The 20227-nt window shown below is 36.0% G+C and overlaps 1 protein-coding gene and 1 long non-coding RNA gene across 3 annotated transcripts in view; both read left to right on the top strand.

Moving 5' to 3' along the window:
* LOC306866579 (NACHT, LRR and PYD domains-containing protein 12-like) overlaps nucleotides 1–13077 on the top strand; it is a 41851-nt gene extending 28774 nt beyond the window's left edge. For both annotated transcript variants that reach the window (XM_079411839.1, XM_079411838.1), the window contains 7 exons: nucleotides 5163–5336; nucleotides 5808–5981; nucleotides 8520–8693; nucleotides 8785–8958; nucleotides 9733–9906; nucleotides 10084–10245; nucleotides 12076–13077. In XM_079411839.1, coding sequence (XP_079267965.1) covers nucleotides 5163–5336; nucleotides 5808–5981; nucleotides 8520–8693; nucleotides 8785–8958; nucleotides 9733–9906; nucleotides 10084–10245; nucleotides 12076–12079 — 1036 coding nt within the window. In that variant the 3' untranslated portion in view covers nucleotides 12080–13077. The remainder of the gene's footprint in view (nucleotides 1–5162; nucleotides 5337–5807; nucleotides 5982–8519; nucleotides 8694–8784; nucleotides 8959–9732; nucleotides 9907–10083; nucleotides 10246–12075) is intronic.
* The window catches only part of LOC306867355, a 1261287-nt gene that overhangs the window by 193819 nt on the left and 1047241 nt on the right, over nucleotides 1–20227 (top strand). The window lies entirely within an intron of this gene.

Raw genomic sequence — 20227 nt, 5'->3', positions numbered from 1 at the left:
TTTCCTTTTCCAGCAGGACTTTAGCACCTGCCCACACTGCCAAAACCACTTCCAAGTGGTTTGCTGACCATGATATTACTGTGCTTGAATGGCCAGCCAACATGCCTGACCTGAACCCCATATGGAATCTATGGGATATTTTCAAGAGAAAGATGATAAACAGTCGATCCAACAATCCAGACGAGCTGAAGGCTCAATAGTGCCTCAGCAGAGCCACAGGCTGATCGCTTCCATGCCATTCCTCACTGATGCTGGAGTTTGTGCTTGAAGGAGCCCCGATCAAGTATCGTGTGCATAAATCAACATACTTTAACGAACTTGAACTTTTCTGTTTTGCAAATCCTTTTTTTCGATTGATCTTAGGAAATATTCTAATATTTTGAGATACTGATTTTTGCCTTTCATGAGCTGTAAGTTCTAATCATCAAAATTAAAACCAAAAAAAGAAGTTTTACTTTATATGTAATGAATCTAAAATGTATGAAAGTTTCACTTTTTGAAATAAGTTACAAGAAAAAATTAACTTTTGCACCATATTCTAATTTTCTGAGATGCACCTGTACATTTGCCGTTGTCCTACTTCTAGTAGAGTAACCCTTTTCTGCATTGTTGCGTAAAATATTTACAAGGTTTCACAAAAAACAATTTTTGGGGGTTATTTTAAAAACCGTCAGGGAGCTCAAAAATTAGGCTGTTTTCTTGTGTTTATTAGTTTCTTGTGTTTATTCTTGTTATTAATTGTTATTTTTTAATAACAAAAACTGTTTTCATTGTGTTTATTAATGGGACGTTCAACAGAATAGTACTGTGCTGCTGTAGCAGAACATATTCATAGTGTTTATTGATGCTCCATATCATCTCTCTGCCATCAAACAACCAGATTAATGAATGTCTAACACAATCAAACAGAACAGGTCCAGACTGAGCTTTATTCTGTGCAGGCATTGGTTCTTCAACCTTACTTGTTTCAGAGAAATATTACTGTTCTTCACATCTACAGCCACAGACAAACCTACAGTTTTATTTAGATGTGCAAAGTTGAATCTGTGTAGCAAAGCTGATCAAGCCACTGGACAGAGCAGAGCGAATGCATTTACGTTGTAGTGATGTGCAGACCAGTATCAATTTAAGCACAAATACACAGCAGTCAGAACTTTAATTTTATTCAGTTTTAGACAAACGATGAAATAGGAATTATTTGACAGAAATAAAAAGATATGAAATATTTTAACACAAGGTTGTTGGGAATTAAAACTTCTTTGTATGTCTATCAAGAATCAGGACAAACTGTACATAAACCATGAGAAGTGTACATTATTTGATTGAATTAACAACTTATTTGTTTTCAGAGATGGGCACAAATACATCAAAATGTATTTAAAATAAAAAATACTGTGTGGGAAAATGTATTTAAATACAAATACAGTATTTTATATTTTGAAAATACACAAAATACATTTGAAATTGGCCATCTAGTGAAGTAACACTATTAAGGCCTGTTTACACCAAGAACGATAATTATAAAGATAGCTATATTAGTGTATTCTAAGTATACAATGCAGTTGTGTCATCTGTCACTAAATGCTCAAGCTCTTTGAAGCAGAAATTATTCCGATTGGCTGTCAATGTTTTTATCATTCATCATTTTTTGTGCTGTTATGGTTATAGTTGTTTTGTGCTATCTGCTATTCTCTTAGATTTAGGATGTACTCACACTAGGGGATCTGATCCGTGCTTGAGCATGATTGACCCCCAAAGTCCAGTTCATTTCACAAGTGCGACCGCTCTGTACCGTGTCCAGTGTGGTTTGTTTAACCATGTCCTGGTCCGCTTGAAGAGGTGGCTCTGGTGCGGTACACATGTAGTGTGATCGCTAACCGCACCGGAGCATGGAACAGTTCATTTACTATTTTTGTATGTGCTATTGTTATCATTATGACAGCAAAAATTGCTACTTGGATATCACACTTCTCAATTAATTTAATTTTGAGTACATTTAGTTTTATAATGGGTCTGGTTCTCATCTTATTGATGAAAGGTATTGTAGTTTGTGAGTAAAGCTGGGAATTCCACCATTAACCTCAGCTGCCTCTGAAATAATCCTCTGATATCTGTCTGTTAGCGAAAGGACAACCGCACTTGGGCTTTAGTAAAAGGCAGCTGTGCCTAGTGTGAGTATGCCCTTAGAACAATTTTTTTAAATGTATATCTTTATTATTAGCATTATAGTTATATAGCATTATCTTTGTCTTGGGATACACACACAGAGAGAAAGCTGCTTGTTACTCATTTATCCATGTTTCTTTATCGCTCTGACGTGTCAATAGCTCCTGCCCACTAGAAGCTCCACAGATTTATTTGCATACCATGATGATATAGAAAAAGTTCAATCGATTTACACTTTATTTCATCGCCGACATATATAATATCATATCGCCATAGCAAGCAGTAATGATTAAAGTTTAATGAACACATTTGACTAGCTACTTGATAAAACCAAAATCTGACCAAAAAAAATCAAAACAAACCTTAACAAGCATTTTGTATGATTTATATACAGCAAAACAGCATGTATTTGACTGAAAATCCAGAAATCATCAACAAGCTAAAACTGTAAAGATAGCACTGTGAATGAGATAGTTGTCAACAAATGGGCTTCAATTTATTCAAAATTAAATATCTTAAATATCTACGATTTGGGTTTTAATAAGATTTTCCCAGGAAACCTGGCGTCCTCCACGATTCCTATTCTTTCCAACAGAAGAGCACTTGAATGCGACAAGCTTGTAATCAGGACTTCTGAAATTGGAAGTAGGAAATGTTGATAGCACACGAAGGCAGTATTATTCTGTAATGCCTGATCAGGATACCACACATCTAGTTTCAACACATTCCTGATGCAAGGATGGATCAAAGCTCGCATTCCAGTGGAACCCATCGCTCCGAACTCCCCTTTTCTTCCTGGGATTATAAACCAGGGTCCAGCTCAGGAAATTCACGTTTTGGCATTTTGAAAGAAAACAGAACTCATATTCCCGGAGCCTAACTTTACTGGCGCCAGAGACTCCCCTGAAACTGCCGTAATTCAAAAGAAAATAAATGTCTGGAAGAAGACTTTTTACGAGTAACTCTGACAACGGACAAATTCCAGAGCTCCCCAAGAAGTGACATTATGACCTCGCGTTTCGCCCAAGAAAGGAATGCTTTTTTCCTGTTGCGTTCTCTAAACCAACAGAAACGGACAAAGGGAGCCACAGCTTGGCTTAAGGATATTGTGTGTTTTAAAAGGGAACATAAGTTACACTAAGTTTCTGTGACTGAAATTCTACTAGAAAAGAAACACTATATACAATATATCTATACAAATATTAAAGGACGTTTCTGTTTGTGACATTTATAAGCTGTTGCATTATTTTAAATCTATGGTAAATCTGTTTCCAGAATGTATAAGTTTACCTGATCACTAGATGTTCAGTTCACCTGCTATTTGTGTCGTTTAGAATTCGGGATGGTTTAATCAATGTATTTAACCAAGTAATATCCTTCGTATTCACATGTATTTTTGGCTATGCAAAGTTACGTGGTGTTTGGTGTCAAACGAACGCTAATTTTATGAATAGTATTATGGTGAATGGAAATGATTTGTTTACATATATTATGATTACAATAACGGATAGAAACTTGCTTTCAATAAGTTGTCTCAGGTGACGAATGACTGAACAAGATAATGTATGCAAAACACGCAACTGTGCAGGGCGGGGCTCCGCCCACAGAAACACTTGCGATTGGATCAAACGCCCCACAGGAACATTTTGCGATTGGACCACGCGCCCAAAGGCGGATCCCAAATCGGCCCGTTAAAACGGATGCACAACCATGAAAGTTCGGTTGGAGTTGAAAACAACAGGAGGCCACACACGCCTCGAGAGTCTCTCATTCTGCTCACGCTGCAAAGCGCTTCTGGCCTCTAACATCACGGCGAAGGCATTGCACAGCGATCAAAGTTAAACTTCTAAGACCTGAATAGACTTCCTGAAAGCTTCCTCACGTCAGAACGAGATCCTCCAATCACTGAAGAGCAACCGCGTCACACGACCTACCGAGCAGCCAATCCACACGCGTTCCGTCTCGACCAAAGCAAAGGACGGAAATCACCTGAAGAAAAGACTCTTTGAACTGAAGGAAAGACTGAGTTGAACCGAAAGCAAAAGACAAAGTAAGGCAAAATCTCTTTACTGACTGAAACCGGGATACCTCTCTGTTGTTGTTTAAATATAGCATGGTTCTGTCTATGAGTTTCCTCAGGTTGAAAAGCTGCCATTAAAACCTAAGTCTCTCTCTCTTCAGATATAAACAACTCGCTCCCATTTGTGTGTATGTTACATCGTCTGTTTGTGTTGTCTAGTCAGTAGTGTATTAGAGTTAGTGAATAAAACTTTGACTTTATTAAGAAATCTCTTGTCTGTGCTATGAATTTTACATAATTCGTAATTAGTTGCCAAAAAGATTGCGTTTTACCTACGCTCATGAGTCTGAGAACTAGGTTAACTATTTGGTTATTTTAATCGTTGGCCACGAATTAAATAAACAAAGCGTTAAGAAATAACTTGCTGATATTAATGCTTGCTGGACAAGTCGTTAACAAGGCATAAGTTGGACATTCTGATTAATATAAATTAATCATATGAAGATCAACTCTTAAGAGTGATTCCCTAAAAGCTAAATAATAATAATAAATATTTGTGAAAGGATTAATTTCCTACATTTCCTTACAGGAATCCAGAAAATGTCATTCCCCAATTCTAGATGGAGTCTCTCAGCTGCAGCTCACATGAATGAAAGTGGCATGTCTGAACTAGTTGATACAGGAAACCAGCAGCAGTCTAATAAAGAGGTTGATTGGAAAAACTTATGTATTTTGAAAATACAAAAATACTAAGATTAAATGTATTGAAATACAAAATACATTTGATTACAAAATAGCATTTAAATACATGTATTTGAAATACTGCCCATCGCTGTTTATTTTTCTGTTTTGAAGACCAAATTGTGGAAAATGATCCAAAGGTATTTGGACACTCTTCCTCTGTTTTTTGTTTTATCAAGACATTGTGACTTTATTAAATAGTTTTCTTCTATCTTCTCTCTTTCTCTCAATGTAGGTTAAGCAGCTGTAAAATGACAGATGAAGGATGTTCTGCTGTGACTTCAGCTCTGAAATCAAACCCATCACACCTGAGAAAACTGAACCTGAGCAGGAATGAACTCGGAGACTCTGGAGTGAGAAACCTCAGTGATCTACTGATGAACACACAATTCAAGCTGGAGAAACTAGAGTTAGTATCATTATACTCTACAGCAGTTACAGTGAGATTACGGTTTACTTTCATAAAGTCACCATGAAATTAAACTTGACATGATTTTTTATGGAATATTGCGGTGCTGAAATGATTTATCTGTGCACATAATGTATTTGTATTAAAAATAAAAATAAATGTTTATTGATGATAAAGTACTCTTTAAAAATATTTTAGGTAAATTGTAATTCAGAAACAAAACTTTCTTGATTTCTCCCATTTAAACTCAATTTTCACTTTTTAATGTTATTTTTAAGTAGTTATGTAGTTGATCCTATATCTTAATCTACTTTGTTAATCTTTTTTTCTTCTGTTTTTGTTTATGGTCATATAATAAGGTTTTTGGCAATGTACTAATTATTGCACTGTATAGTGTTAACACATGATGAATTACTCTCATATGAACTTGACACTTGTCTGATTCATTGTCTTTTCTCTTTCTGTCTTCAGTCTGTGGAGATGCAGTATTACAGAGAAACAGAGTCTCATCCTGACTTCAGCTGTGAAATCAAACCCATCACATCTGAGAGAACTGAAGCTGAGTGAGAATAAACTAGGAGACTCTGGAGTGAAAAACCTCAGTGATCTACTGATGAACACACAATTCAAGCTGGAGAAACTAGAGTTAGTATCATTATACTCTACAGCAGTTACAGTGAGATTATACATTTAAGTACTGAGTAATATTAATTAACTACATGTACTTACTATATGGTTAGGGTTAGGATTAGGGTTTGATTTAGGGTTACTTGCATGTAATTATGCATACATGAGAGAGTTGATCTTCACCGCTGGGAACAGCAGTACTGGCACACATTATACATACACATACACACTTATCTCATTCCAACCCCTGTTGTTTAGCCATCGGAGAGCAGGTGCACACGTAATCTCATGGCATTTCACACACTCTTCTCCCCATCTACAGTATACATACCCCGGATAAACCACACAGACACACTGTTGTTAGTTTGAAGTTTTATTGTTAGTTCGTTTTGTCTCGTGTGTGTGTGTGTGTGTGTGTGTGTGTGTGGGAAGTAGTTGGACTCCCATGTTGTGCCGGTGAAACCAAACGATCGAGCGGCGCCTGCTTATGACGTCACGGCTGCGCCGCGTAATGCGATTGTCCGACGATACCATTGTTGTTTTTGTGGAGGGGACTGTGTCGTCTTTTCTGTGGAGAGTAAATGTTGATGATTTGTGTTATTAATATGTGTTAATAATGGTTTATTAGTTTTTGTGTTTCATAATGTGATTGATGTTTTACATTAACTTTATGATTTAAAATGAGATTATAAGATTAAATACTTACCTGATAATGGTACCCTCCGGGTAGGGGGAGGAGCCTGGCCTATAAGAAGGGAGCCTGTTTTTCCAAACCTAAAACGTCCCACAGTAGATCTGCAAGGGTCCACTGCATCACAAATATGTTTAACAAGGACACCTTAAAATAAAGTGTTACCCAGTTTGGTTTAAAATAATTAAAGCTACAGTTTTTAATAACGAAAGAATATGTAGAAGTATGGTATTTGGGGTAACAAGCGCCCCTGCTGTCGGGGCTAAAGGCGCAGTAATTAACATGATAATTAATGGATGGCTGACTTTCTCGTTTGTTGACATGACATGGTTAGATTCAGATGGTAAATATCATATATTATGTTGGGTGTCCATATTAGAGATAAACACCATGTTTAGAATGAAACCATCATATTTAAAAACATGATATTAATCATATAATAAATATAAGTAAAAAAGTAAAGTCGTGACGTATTGTCAAGTATGGTTACCCATACTCGAAATTGGTGCTCTGCGTTTAACCCATCCAAGTGCACACACACAGCAGTGAGTAGTGAACAAATGCACACACACACACACACACACACACACACCTTGAACACACACCCGGAGCAGTGGGCATTTTATGCTGCAGCGCCCGGGGAGCAGTTGGGGGTTCGGTGCCTTGCTCAAGGGCACCTCAGTCGTGGTATTGAGGGTGGAGAGAGCGCTGGACATTCACTCCCCCCACCTACAATTCCTGCCGGCCAGGGGCTCGAACTCGCAACCTTTCGATTACGAGTCCGACTCTCTAACCATTTTTTTACTTTTTTACATTTTGTTTCTGTATTTTAAAATATATATTTTTTATATTAACATATTTTAATGAAAGTATATTTATTGAACAAAAAATCTTTTATTTTTCAAAATTAGCGGAAAATAGTACAAACTTTGCTAAAGTGATTGTTTTGAACAACTATTAACTTAGACATTATTTAAAAAGCATTATTTTAGCTAAAGTCTATCAATACTGTGTCTTTTGCCCTGTGTGGGGGGTAAAAGCCCCCTTTCCCACCTCATACATTTATAAGATTTTAAACTAAATAAACCACTTGTATGATTTATTTTCACACAGAATATTTTGCTCCATTATTGTTCAATACAAACGTATATTTATTTTTTCTGCAATTATACATTTTAGGTGCAGTGAAAAGCACATTTTGTTCTTAAGGTGTGCCTTTAGCCCTGTTGTACCCTACTAAAGTTGAGCTAACCCAAACTAAATAATCATTTGTTCCCACATAAGATTTTGTTTGACAAATGTGACCCTGGAGCACAAAAGCAGTCTTAAGTCGCTGGGGTATATTTGTAGCAATAGCCAAAAATACATTGTATGGGTCAACATTATTGATTTTTCTTTTATGCCAAAAATCATTAGGATATTAAGTAAAGATCATGTTCCATGAAGATATTTTGTAAATTTCCTACCGTAAATATATCAAAACTTAACTTTTGATTAGTAATATGCATTGCTAAGAACTTAATTTGGACAACTTTAAAGGTGATTTTCTCAATATTTAGATTTTGTTGCACCCTCAGATTCCAGATTTTCAAATAGTTGTATCTCAGACAAATATTGTCTGATTATAACAAACCATACATCAATGGAAAGATTATTTATTCAGTTGATGCATAAACCTCAATTTTGAAAGATTTACCCTTTTGTCTTGTTTTGTGGTCCAAAAAAACTTTCTTTTAGTAAATTTAAATAAGCGTAATGAAGTGTAATAAATTAATTTATTTTACTATGGCATTTGCTTATGGTGTATTTATTCACACAAACTTTACATGGATCTGATTCATTGTCTTTTCTCTTTCTGTCTTCAGTCTGTATGAATGCAGTATTACAGAGAAACAGTGTCTCATCCTGACTTCAGCTCTGAAATCAAACCCATCACACCTGAGAGAACTGAAGCTGAGCAGGAATAAACTAGGAGACTCTGGAGTGAATCTCTTATGTGACGTACTGAAGGATTCACGCTGTAAACTGGAGACATTGAGGTCAGTAACATTCACATACAAGAATAAAAACAATTGTTTTATTTAAATGAAACAGAATGAAGTGTGACTTTTCTCATTTCTCTCAATGTAGGTTAAGCAGCTGTTATATGACAGACGAAGGATGTTCTGCTGTGACTTCAGCTCTGAAATCAAACCCATCACACCTGAGAAAACTGAAGCTTAGCTGGAATAAACTAGGAGACTCTGGAGTGAAAAACCTCAGTGATCTACTGATGAACACACAATTCAAGCTGGAGAAACTAGAGTTAGTATCATTATACTCTACAGCAGTTACAGTGGTGTTGTTTACTGTTCAGTTTATTTTAAGTGTTTTGTGTGTATTTGTGACTCTACACTCAAAAACATTATTTCTGCCTCTTGTTCTTTTCATTAAAATGAGCTAAAGTAACATGTTTTTGAGCATTCTGTAACAATTTTGTTGTGTTCACTCTACCTAATATATTTAAAATGTATTACATTTATTTGTGTTGAAACTACATTAATATTTGTTGTTGACGTAACTAACTGAGCAGTGGATTTGTAGATCTCAGCATGATTTGTAAGAAACTGCATGATTGTAAATTTAAGGATGAAGTGTTATTTTATGTGTTTTTCTGTAAAGGGAAATATATGTTAGTGTTTAATGTTCTGTTATGTTGGACAGTTTCTGTAATGTTGTTGAATTGTGTGGTTACCATGATGCAGAAGATTGGTGTTTGTGCTTAGATTGTGACACTTAGTGAGTAATAATAATAATAATAATAATAATAATTAGACCTCAGTAAATAAATAAATAAATTATAATTTTGTCAAACAAAATCTTATGTGGGAACAATGTACTAAAGTTGAGTTAACACAAACTAGTGTAAATTAATTTAATTAACTAAACTATTTGAATTTGAATGAAATAAGTTAGATTGTAAAAAAAATAAAAACTGAATAATGAATTTTTTTTTTTTTACTGTATGGCATTTACTTATAATATATTTATTCACACACACACAAACTTTACATGGATCTTTTCTCTTTCTGTCTTCAGTCTGTATGGATGCAGTATTACAGAGAAACAGTGTCTCATCCTGACTTCAGCTCTGAAATCAAACCCATCACACCTGAGAGAACTGAACCTGAGCTGGAATCAAATAAAAAACACAGGAGTGAATCTCTTATGTGACGTACTGAAGGATTCACGCTGTAAACTGGAGACATTGAGGTCAGTAACATTCACATACAAGAATAAAATGATGAAAATCACTTCAATAGTTTAAACCCAAACACTTTATACTCAATATCTCATGATGAGTCTGAGTTCACATTATATTTGTGTAATTCTTCAGCTTAATGATTTGTCTGTAAGATGATCTCTCTTCCTCTGTTTGTCTCTTTCTAGGCTTAATTACTGTGGCATTACAGATGTTTCTTCTTTAACTCAGTCTTTGACGAACACAAAAGCACTGCAGTTTCTAAAACAGCTTGATCTGAGATGTAATAAGATTGGAGACTCAAAGCAGCAGCTCATTGATGTGCTACGAGACTCAAACTGTAAACTGAGGTGAGTAAACTTCACTTTGTGATATTAAAGAGATTCATTTACCTCTGATATGTGAACAAATATATACTTTCAAATATTTGTAAAAAGAGTTTATCAAATTATCATCAAGCTTTATTTCAAAGGGGTTGTGTCTGAATGAAATGTGAAGTTGATAATGTTTAACACAAAGGAGGAAAGAGAACAGAAGCACACTGTCAGAGCTTTATACAGCAACAGCTGCTTTATTAATTACATCAGTAATAGTCAATCATTACAGTTTGAAATAGATTTGGTCAGATTGAAGGAAAACACTGCTTTAAAAGTCCCATTGATTTACAATGATGGAATGTTCGTGAATTTGAATCTCAACTGTCACTTTCTCACATAGACTCTCACACACACACATACATTCACCTGCCCTATCTATCTATCTATCTATCTATCTATCTATCTATCTATCTATCTATCTATCTATCTATCTATCTATCTATCTATCTATCTATCTTTCTATCTATCTATCTGACTATTTCTATCTATCTATCTATCTATCTATCTATCTATCTATCTATCTATAATCGGACTATTTCTATCTATATCTATCTATCTATCTATCTATCTATCTATCTATCTATCTGACTATTTCTATCTATCTATCTATCTATCTATCTATCTATCTATCTATCTATCTATCTATCTGACTATTTCTATCTATCTATCTATCTATCTATCTATCTATCTATCTATCTGACTATATCTATCTATCTATCTATCTATCTATCTGACTATTTCTATCTATCTATCTATCTATCTATCTATCTATCTATAATCGGACTATTTCTATCTATCTATCTATCTATCTATCTATCTATCTATCTATCTATCTATCTGACTATTTCTATCTATCTATCTATCTATCTATCTATCTATCTATCTATCTATCTGACTATTTCTATCTATCTATCTATCTATCTATCTATCTATCTATCTGACTATTTCTATCTATCTATCTATCTATCTATCTATAATCTGACTATTTCTATCTATCTATCTATCTATCTATCTATCTATCTGTCTGACTATTTCTATCTATCTATCTATCTATCTATCTGACTATTTCTATCTATCTATCTATCTATCTGACTATTTCTATCTATCTATCTATCTATCTATCTATCTGACTATTTCTATCTATCTATCTATCTATCTATCTATAATCGGACTATTTCTATCTATATCTATCTATCTATCTATTTCTATCTATCTATCTATCTATCTATCTGACTATTTCTATCTATCTATCTATCTATCTATCTATCTATCTATCTATCTATAATCGGACTATTTCTATCTATATCTATCTATCTATCTATCTATCTATCTATCTGTCTGACTATTTCTATCTATCTATCTATCTATCTATCTATCTGACTATTTCTATCTATCTATCTATCTATCTGACTATTTCTATCTATCTATCTATCTATCTATAATCGGACTATTTCTATCTATATCTATCTATCTATCTATCTATCTATCTATCTGACTATTTCTATCTATCATCTATAAAATCTGATTTGTATTTGTTCCTTGTGGTTTATTATATATGGCTTACACTCATTAGCATGTGTTTCTCTTTATATTAACTCAACAGGAGTCACACAAACACAAACATATGAATGGAATTCATGTTCAAATGTATTTAAAACACAAATATTGTTTTAGAAATATCTATGCCAGATCATGTAAATGTAAGAGTTTTTAACTGAAAAAAGAAACTGTAATTGAAATAGTAACTAATTTGTAATTTGTTCTGAACACTGATTTCTCTCTCTCTTCTGTTCCACCTTACAGATAAACGGCATCAAAGTCCAGAACTTCTCCTGCTTTCTGAATCAAACACCAATCACAGGTCACACTCCACACCTGTACCTGACTCCCACTCTGGAAAAGACCAAACCACGGAGCAGCATCATCTACTGGACAGATGCAAAAAAACAACACTCCGGCCGTAACAATCATATTTTGAGAAATGTCTGTCTTTGATCGGTTGCCAACATGCTTCAAAAAATATTTTTATGTTCTACAGACAAGTGAAAGAAAGCAAGAATCATACAGGTTTCAACATACATGATGACAAATTTGTTTTGTTTTGGAGAGAGGAAGCAAAATTATACCATCTAAATTATACCAGTCTAAGCATCGGTTTTCCTCATAACAAAAAATATCTTAAAATCTCTCTAACAAAGTAAGACTAAATCAATGTTTTTGGAAAGTACTGCGTATTATTTTGTGGCTTGCTGAGGGTGTAAAGAGTCGTGTAACTGACCGTATCAGATGGAGGCATAAATGGATATTTTGACTTTAAATACTTTGAATTAAATAAGTTACCTAGAAATTGTAAATCAAATCACTGCAGAAGTGGTAAAGTGTTTGTGAACAGGAAGAAAGGCAGCGAGGATCTGAAACTAAAGTCTTCTGTATCAGCAGTGATGTTGAAGGAGGTTTTGAGGCTTCAGCACATGATCTTTATGACGATTCATCAGTAAAAATCACCAAATGTACAGTAGAAAGATAAAAACTTTCAGAAATGTCAGAAATGATCCTGTAAATCAGAGAAATCTGCTGCTGATTTGTCAGTGAATTCACTTCTTGTGGAAATACTACACTGATTTTAAATAGAATAAGATTTACTGCTGTATGATTGGCTCTGGATATATTATTAACAGTAATTCATAAATGAAAACACTTCAAAACCAACAGCTTTGATGAATTCAGTGTGTTTATACACACATGATAGTAAATGTAAGCAGCTTCAAACTGCGTTGTTTTAATAAATGTAAAGTTTATTATACTAAATCTTGTGTTATGATTTCTAATGCGTACAGGTGAAACAAATTAAATAATGCAGCATTAATATAAGCATACATGTACACATGGGCAATATTGAATAACATTTCAGCCGTAGTACAGAGTCAGCTCTTTTGAGGGGTTCTAATGATATTTTACATGGTTTGAGCTTAGATTTGATTGATAAATTAATGCTGTTGTAAAGTCGATCCTGTCTTTGAGGACATGGAGAAAGTTGTGCATGCTTTGTGTAATTGTGTTTGGATTATTGTAATGTTTTGTATCTGGGTGTGAATCAGGCCTCTCTCTCTCTCTCTCTCTCTGTCTCTCTCTCTCTGTCTCTCTCTCTCTCTCTCTCTCTGTCTCTCTCTCTCTCTCTCTCTCTCTCTCGCTCTCTCTCTCTCTCTCTCTCGTCTGCAGCTTGTTCAGAATTCAGCTGCGAGGCTTTTAACGGCTACTAAGAAGAGAGAGCACATTACTTCTGTGTTTATCATCTCACACTGGCTACCTGTACAATACACAATTTATTACAAAGCACTGCTATATGTTTTCAAAGAGTATGTTTCTGATTTAATCAGTCTGCTTCAGTCTAACAGGTCTCTGATTCAAATAATCAATAGCACTTTGTAGTTCCTCGATCTCACTTAAAATGCAAAGGTGATCGGGTCTTTTCTGGTGCAGCTCCAAGGCTTTGGATTGACCTTCCTCGGTCACTAAAATCCTCTCCTACACTCAGTGTATTTCACTTCTTGTATTTGGTTCTTGTGCTGTATTAATTTTATTATTTAAGGCAGAAAAGCACATCTGACCAACAGGAGTGTCACAGGGATGAGGAAAAGATGCAGTAACTGTTGAAGAGTACCTACAGTTTTTAAGAAGTATACACAAACCAGAAGGAATAGCTCCCATAACTACAGCAGATTCTTTTGGAGTTACAGGTATTTGGTATTTCGAAAGAAATTTTGAATATCTGAGCAAAATACCTTGATTGTTAAACAACTGCTGCACCAAAACCAAACCATTACTAAAGCAGTTATCATAATACAGAGATTTGTTCTTTAAATGTTCTTATTATTCCAAATAAAACACATCTGTGGAAAAAAGTTATGTTTATAAATTAAAGCCCATGCTAGAAGAACCTGTCGATGAAAGCTGGAGAGTTTAACTGGGAGTTTGATATATCATAATTACACATTAAAAGAAAAGGAAGACCATCAAACTGTGAAAAAATAAGTTGAGGAAATGCATTCCAAATAGAAGTTGGCTTAGATAGGTATTGCTTCGCCAATTAACTTTAAATGTATTGTTAAGGGAATCGAAATCAATGACATTAAGACCACCATTATTATAGGTGTTCCATATGACTGATTTTCTTATATAATGAGTTTTGTTTTTCCATAATTTTATTAAGACATCATTAATTATTTTACATGTGGGCTTATCCACAAAGAGAGACTGAGCTGTGTATGCCAAACGAGACAGACCTTCTGCCTTTTATAGACAAATCTCTTTGTAACCAGCAATTGCATCTTCTTTTTGTTTTTGCGATAATAGGTTTAAAGTTGGCTGAGCACCTATATTCATCTTTAGTTATTTGTATCCCAAGGTATGTTAAACTATTTTTGACAGCAATACCCTCAATTGAGGCAACAGAGCATTTTTTAATTGACAGCAATTAACATTTATTAATATTTAAATGTAATCCTGAAGCCTCAGAAAAAGGTCGGAGAATACTCAATGCTACAGGGATTTGTGAGGAATCATACAAAAATAAAGCAGTGTCGTCTGCTAATTGGCTTATGATTTTGTTTCCAATTGTGATGCCCTTTAAATGGCTCCTATTAATATGCATGCTGAGGAACTGTTGCAATTAAAAATAAATATGGGGAAACCGGACAACCTTGTCTAACTCCTCGATTTAAAAAGAATCTAGGTGACGTACCATTACTCAGTTTAATTGAGCTGTTTCTGTTTATGTATAGCATTTTAATCATTCCACAGAATGAAGCACCAAAGCCAATTTTTTCAAGAGCCTGAAATAAAAATGCGTGTTCCAATGTATCAAAAGCTTTGTAATAATATAAAAAGAAAATAAAACCATCACTATTAATATAATCGCAGTAATCCATCATATCTAATACTAGTGTACTAGCCGTATGTTATTAGAAATATGTCTTTTCTGCATGAACCCTGACTGTGTTCCATGAATGATAGAATTCAAAACATGTTTTAATCTTTTTGCCAAGACTAAAACTAATATTTTATAATCATTGTTCAGCAGTGTGATTGGACGCCAATTATCTATGAAGGGGGGATCTTTTTTCGATTTTGGAATAAGAGTAATTAGGCCTTGGCATAATGTTGCTGGACGTTCTGTCTTCTCTAAACTTTCTTCATAAACTTTAAATAAAAAAGGAGCTATAATGTGACTATCCATTGTTTCTTTAAATGCTAGAGGGCTGAGAAATTTGACATGTATTCTTGTTTGTGTTTAGAACGTTATAAGCTGTTTAAAGACATAAATTAGGAAACAAACAACAAAGTAAAAAAAAAACTAAATAGACTTAAGTGCACAAAATAGAAGTCTATTTATATAGAATTTTAACCAATCAAAAATGAGCCTAAGAATGAGAACCACAACTCTGATAGCAGGCAAAAGAGCTGAAATGCTGTATGAAAAGCATATTGCATTCTACTTGAAACAAAATTTGATAAACTATTAAAAGTAAAATACCAGATTTAGGCCAACAAGAAACATGTTCTACAAAACCCAAAAGGAGTTAAACTGAGGCATAGAACGTATAGATGTTTACTCTATGTAGGATATCAGAGACTGAATCAGACAATTTTAAGATGCATCAGAACATTGAAACCTGAGGAGCTGGAATACAGAGAGGCCTTAAGGAACAGGACGTCATAAATCTAGTTTGAAGCAAGCAATCCCAACTAGCAAGCCTCTTTCACCAAACAACTTGCAACACTGAGGAAAAAGAAACACTTATTGATAATTCCAATTCAAGAAGGAGACTGTCAAATTTGTTGCAAGTAATCAAGACTGATGGTCACATCTAAACCTGTGATAGAAAATCACGAACTACAGACTCTCTCTGGGGAGGGTCTCCACATAGAAGACAGTCCAAACCAACATTCCTTTGTCTAAAGAGCATGCCTTCGTTCTCCTTAGAACTGCACAAAGACTTTCTTCTCCATATGCACATAAAATCATCCTAAAAGGACATTTTTATGTTGTACCCACATATCATGTTTTAATCAAATAATATGTATGTCTTTTTAATCATTATTGAATAGCTCGAGCCTTAAAGATAAATATTGCATATTTAGTATGTATGAGCTTGAAAATCCATGCTTTAAGTGTTTCTTCCAACCAATTCTTTGTCCAATGCATCAGTCTTGTTATTATGAAATAATGTTCAAAAAGGTGTACTTTGCCAGAGCCTGTAAAATTCGGACCATGTGACTGATAACAAGCTGATTTATAATGTAAAGAACACCCCTAGCTAAGATAATAGCCTATCTAATTGGTCAAGACATCCAGATGGGACGGTCTGAAAGCTGAGTTTAAAACTCTTGTCCGCTTTCTCCTCCCTCTCTCTTAGCTCTTTTTTGTTCTCTCTTTTACGCCTCTCGTACCTCTCACCGAGTGCTGCTCTTTGAGCGTGCTCTGGCCCACGTGCCATAATGAGAAGGAAAACAACTTAGTCTCGTCACATCCTTTTAAATTTTATTATTTTACTTTAGTTTCTTTTCTTTCCGTGGAGTTTCGTGTGTTAATGTAAGTTTGATACAAAGTCCAGCTTCGACTGCACTCGCTTCAACTTCCAGCAAGCCAACGCCCAAGAGACATCACTTCAAAGACTACTGAACTTCCAGCCAATCAGACACTTCGGGGAACCCCCTGTCTGCAACGAGGACACAACCCCGTAGCTGTAAACTTGGGATTTCACATTTCCATTCTCTTAAACTCATCCTTTCCTCACTTTCTCTCTTTCTGCAACGTGTGAATGTGTGAATGCTTGTGTTCATGTGTTAGATTAGTTTGTTTTAGGTTTATATAAATAAAATCTTATTTACATTGAAAAGAGAAGTATCTTGTGTTTTCTGCTCACAAGTTAATGCCTTAATCTGTCGATTTCGTTACTGTGCTATTTAATAGTGTTTTCACTATATTTGGGATTTTAATATCCAGTGCAGAGTTTGTCATACGGCTCGTTCAGTGAATCGCCGCAATACAGATTCTGTTCAAATCCCTATAAAATCATAAATTATTCCCTTTGAGCTAAATTAAACTATTTCTTTAAATTACGTATTAATATTATATGTAATACCCTTACATCTACAACCTGAAACAAGTTGTAGGATAAAACTCGTTGAACCATATGAAAATGCGTCGCATTAAATGTCTTGCATAGTAAGCGTGTAAACCCACCAAAAATGTCTTAAGTGTCTTAGGAAGAACCGCAGGTTGATGACGCGAAGTCGACCAGTTCTGAAGATGGAACCGATAAACAAGTCAGTAGCCCCTACAAAGTAAACATATTAGGCAGGAGGGAATATTTCAACTCCCTCCACGAATGCTCTTCCGCCCACAAAGTATGCCCGTTTATTTTCTTTCCTCGCTTTTTCCACCCCAGGCCATAGCTTGTTTCTTCGCTCCCTGTCTGCAGGCGACAGATCCTCAGACATTTCCAAATGATTATTTCTCAAAAAGACCGAATCCTTGGCTGCACGCCAGACTGCGTCGCGCTGAAAACGGAAAGTAAACTGGACGATGATACCTCTGGGTTTGTTGTTGTTCAGCCGCTTACGACCCAGCCGATGAAGAGTGTCCACGGCATCTGTGAGTTTATCCTTGGCATCTGGCAGAAGCTGCTGGCATACATTGACGATCTTTCCACGGACGTCCTCTCTCTCATTTTCAGGAACCCTGTGAACTCTTAGATCGACGGGAGAAAGCCTGGCGGTGAAGAAGTCGCTCCTCCTTTTGACGCAAATTGAGTTCAGCGCTTTTGGCTAATGACTCAGTCATCCCGAGTTTAACTTTTAGATCTTTAACCTCAACACTCATAAAGTCAATAACATATTTTATCCCAGAGATCTGCTTGGTGTTTATATTGATCGATTCTTTCATACTTGCGATTCCACGTGAATTTTCTCCTACCATCTTCTCTAGAGCTTCGGAGCGATTATTAATAAGCCTCGAAAACTCCCCGAGTTGCGAAAGAATAGCAGATGTGTCACCACCCTCAGTTTTGCGTTGTTTAGCAGCAAGAGATTTACAAGGGGTTTCTGGAAGAGAGGGAAGGAGACAGGGGAATTCTTCCTCACACATCTCGAATTCAACAGATTCAGTGTCTTGACTCAAGCAATCATGCATATTTTCAGCCAAGGGATCTTGGTAGGCTTGACAAGCCGATTCATTAGCTGTTTTGATAGCATTAGCAGCGGTTTTAGGTCCATTCCGGTTCTTCCTTTTTTCAGATTTTCCCATTCTGGCAGCCAAAGCGACGCGCAGTTAAAATTAAACTGGTTTAAATTATTAGGTCAAACTTCCAAACTGCATTCCCTGATAAAATAAACCACTGAGTTTGCGGAGCTCAACAGAACGGGACCTCCCTCTATCTCAGGGGTTCTCAACCCTGGTCCTGGAGGGCCACTGTCCTGCAGAGTTTTGCTCCAACCTTAATCAAATTCACCTGCCTGTAGCTTACTAGTAATCCTGAACAGCTTAATTAGCTGGTTCAGGTGTGTTTGATTAGGGTTGGAGCTAAAATTTGCAGGACAGTGTTGAGAAAGCCTGCTCTATCGCTTGGACGCGGAAGCGGTGACGTCAGACTTAACAAGCGGATTGGGACAAGCAGTTGCTGTCTGAATTGTGATTCAAATATTCTGACATTTACAGCTTTATATTGTAAATTATGAAAGTGCGTATCAATACCTAAAATTTGCAGGACAGTGTTGAGAAAGCCTGCTCTATCGCTTGGACGCGGAAGCGGTGACGTCAGACTTAACAAGCGGATTGGGACAAGCAGTTGCTGTCTGAATTGTGATTCAAATATTCTGACATTTACAGCTTTATATTGTAAATTATGAAAGTGCGTATCAATACCACAAGATTCTGTTTTACAATATAGAGCTGCATAGTTTTTTTTTTTTTAAGACAATCATACGCTCTCGCAGGCCACATAAAATAATGTGCTGGTCTGGAATTGGCCCGCGGGCCTTGAGTGTGACACATGTGGCCTAGTAAGAGCTTGATTAGCTGCTTCAGGTGTGTTTAATTAGGGTTGGAGCTAAACTCTGCAGGACACCGGCCCTCCAGGGCTGAGTTTGGACAGCCTTGGTCTACCGAGTACAGTGCGTGTCGGAAAACAAAACGCCCATTGTCATAACGGAATGACTGGAGACTTGTCAATACATAGAAAAGATGGTATCGATTGTAACTTACCAATTCAAGCTGGAGTCTGATGATGGAGCGGTTGAAGTGGCTGATCGACAAGAGCAGGAGCAGGACGTTTCTCAGTGGTAAGTGTCAAGTTTGTGGTAATTATAATATGAGAGAAAACTAATTTACTCTCACAGCGTGTGATAGCTGGTATCACAGCTTCTCGACATGATGTTAACCACACAGAAATTTTACTGTGTTTGTGGACGGGCAAGCTATTCGCGAGAACGTGGGCGGACATTATGCAAATGTTACTTTGTGACATAACAGACATTACATGCCGTAACAGAATAAGATTTGAATTCCTGACGACTCGTTTAAGCGATTGCGAGCAGACTCTTTTTTTTGATAGACGATAACTTTATTTATCGTGCACTGTCAGCTTCACAACTTTGCAGATAGTTTATGTTCACATACTACTACATGACACACTGCATAAAAGGTAATATTCGAAAAGGCATAATGGGGCACTTTAATAAGACATGGGCTCCCATGAAAACGCGATTTGTGAAATTTTGGGGGGTCAAATCCCATTCGTTTACATGGAGAGGGCAGGGTTTATGACCTGTACTGCAGCCAGCCACCAGGGGGCAATCAAAGAGCCCGCAGCTTCACTTTTCAGTATGAGTGAGAGACACCCGGTTCAAAACCGTTTGAGGAGGCAAGGAACAGACGTGAAGCGTGGCGCTGCCA

This window comes from Barbus barbus (assembly GCF_936440315.1).
Source record: "Barbus barbus genome assembly, chromosome: 4".
NCBI lineage: Eukaryota > Metazoa > Chordata > Actinopteri > Cypriniformes > Cyprinidae > Barbus > Barbus barbus.
The sequence above is the reverse complement of the archived record's forward strand: the minus strand, read 5'-3'. Positions and strand labels throughout refer to the sequence as shown.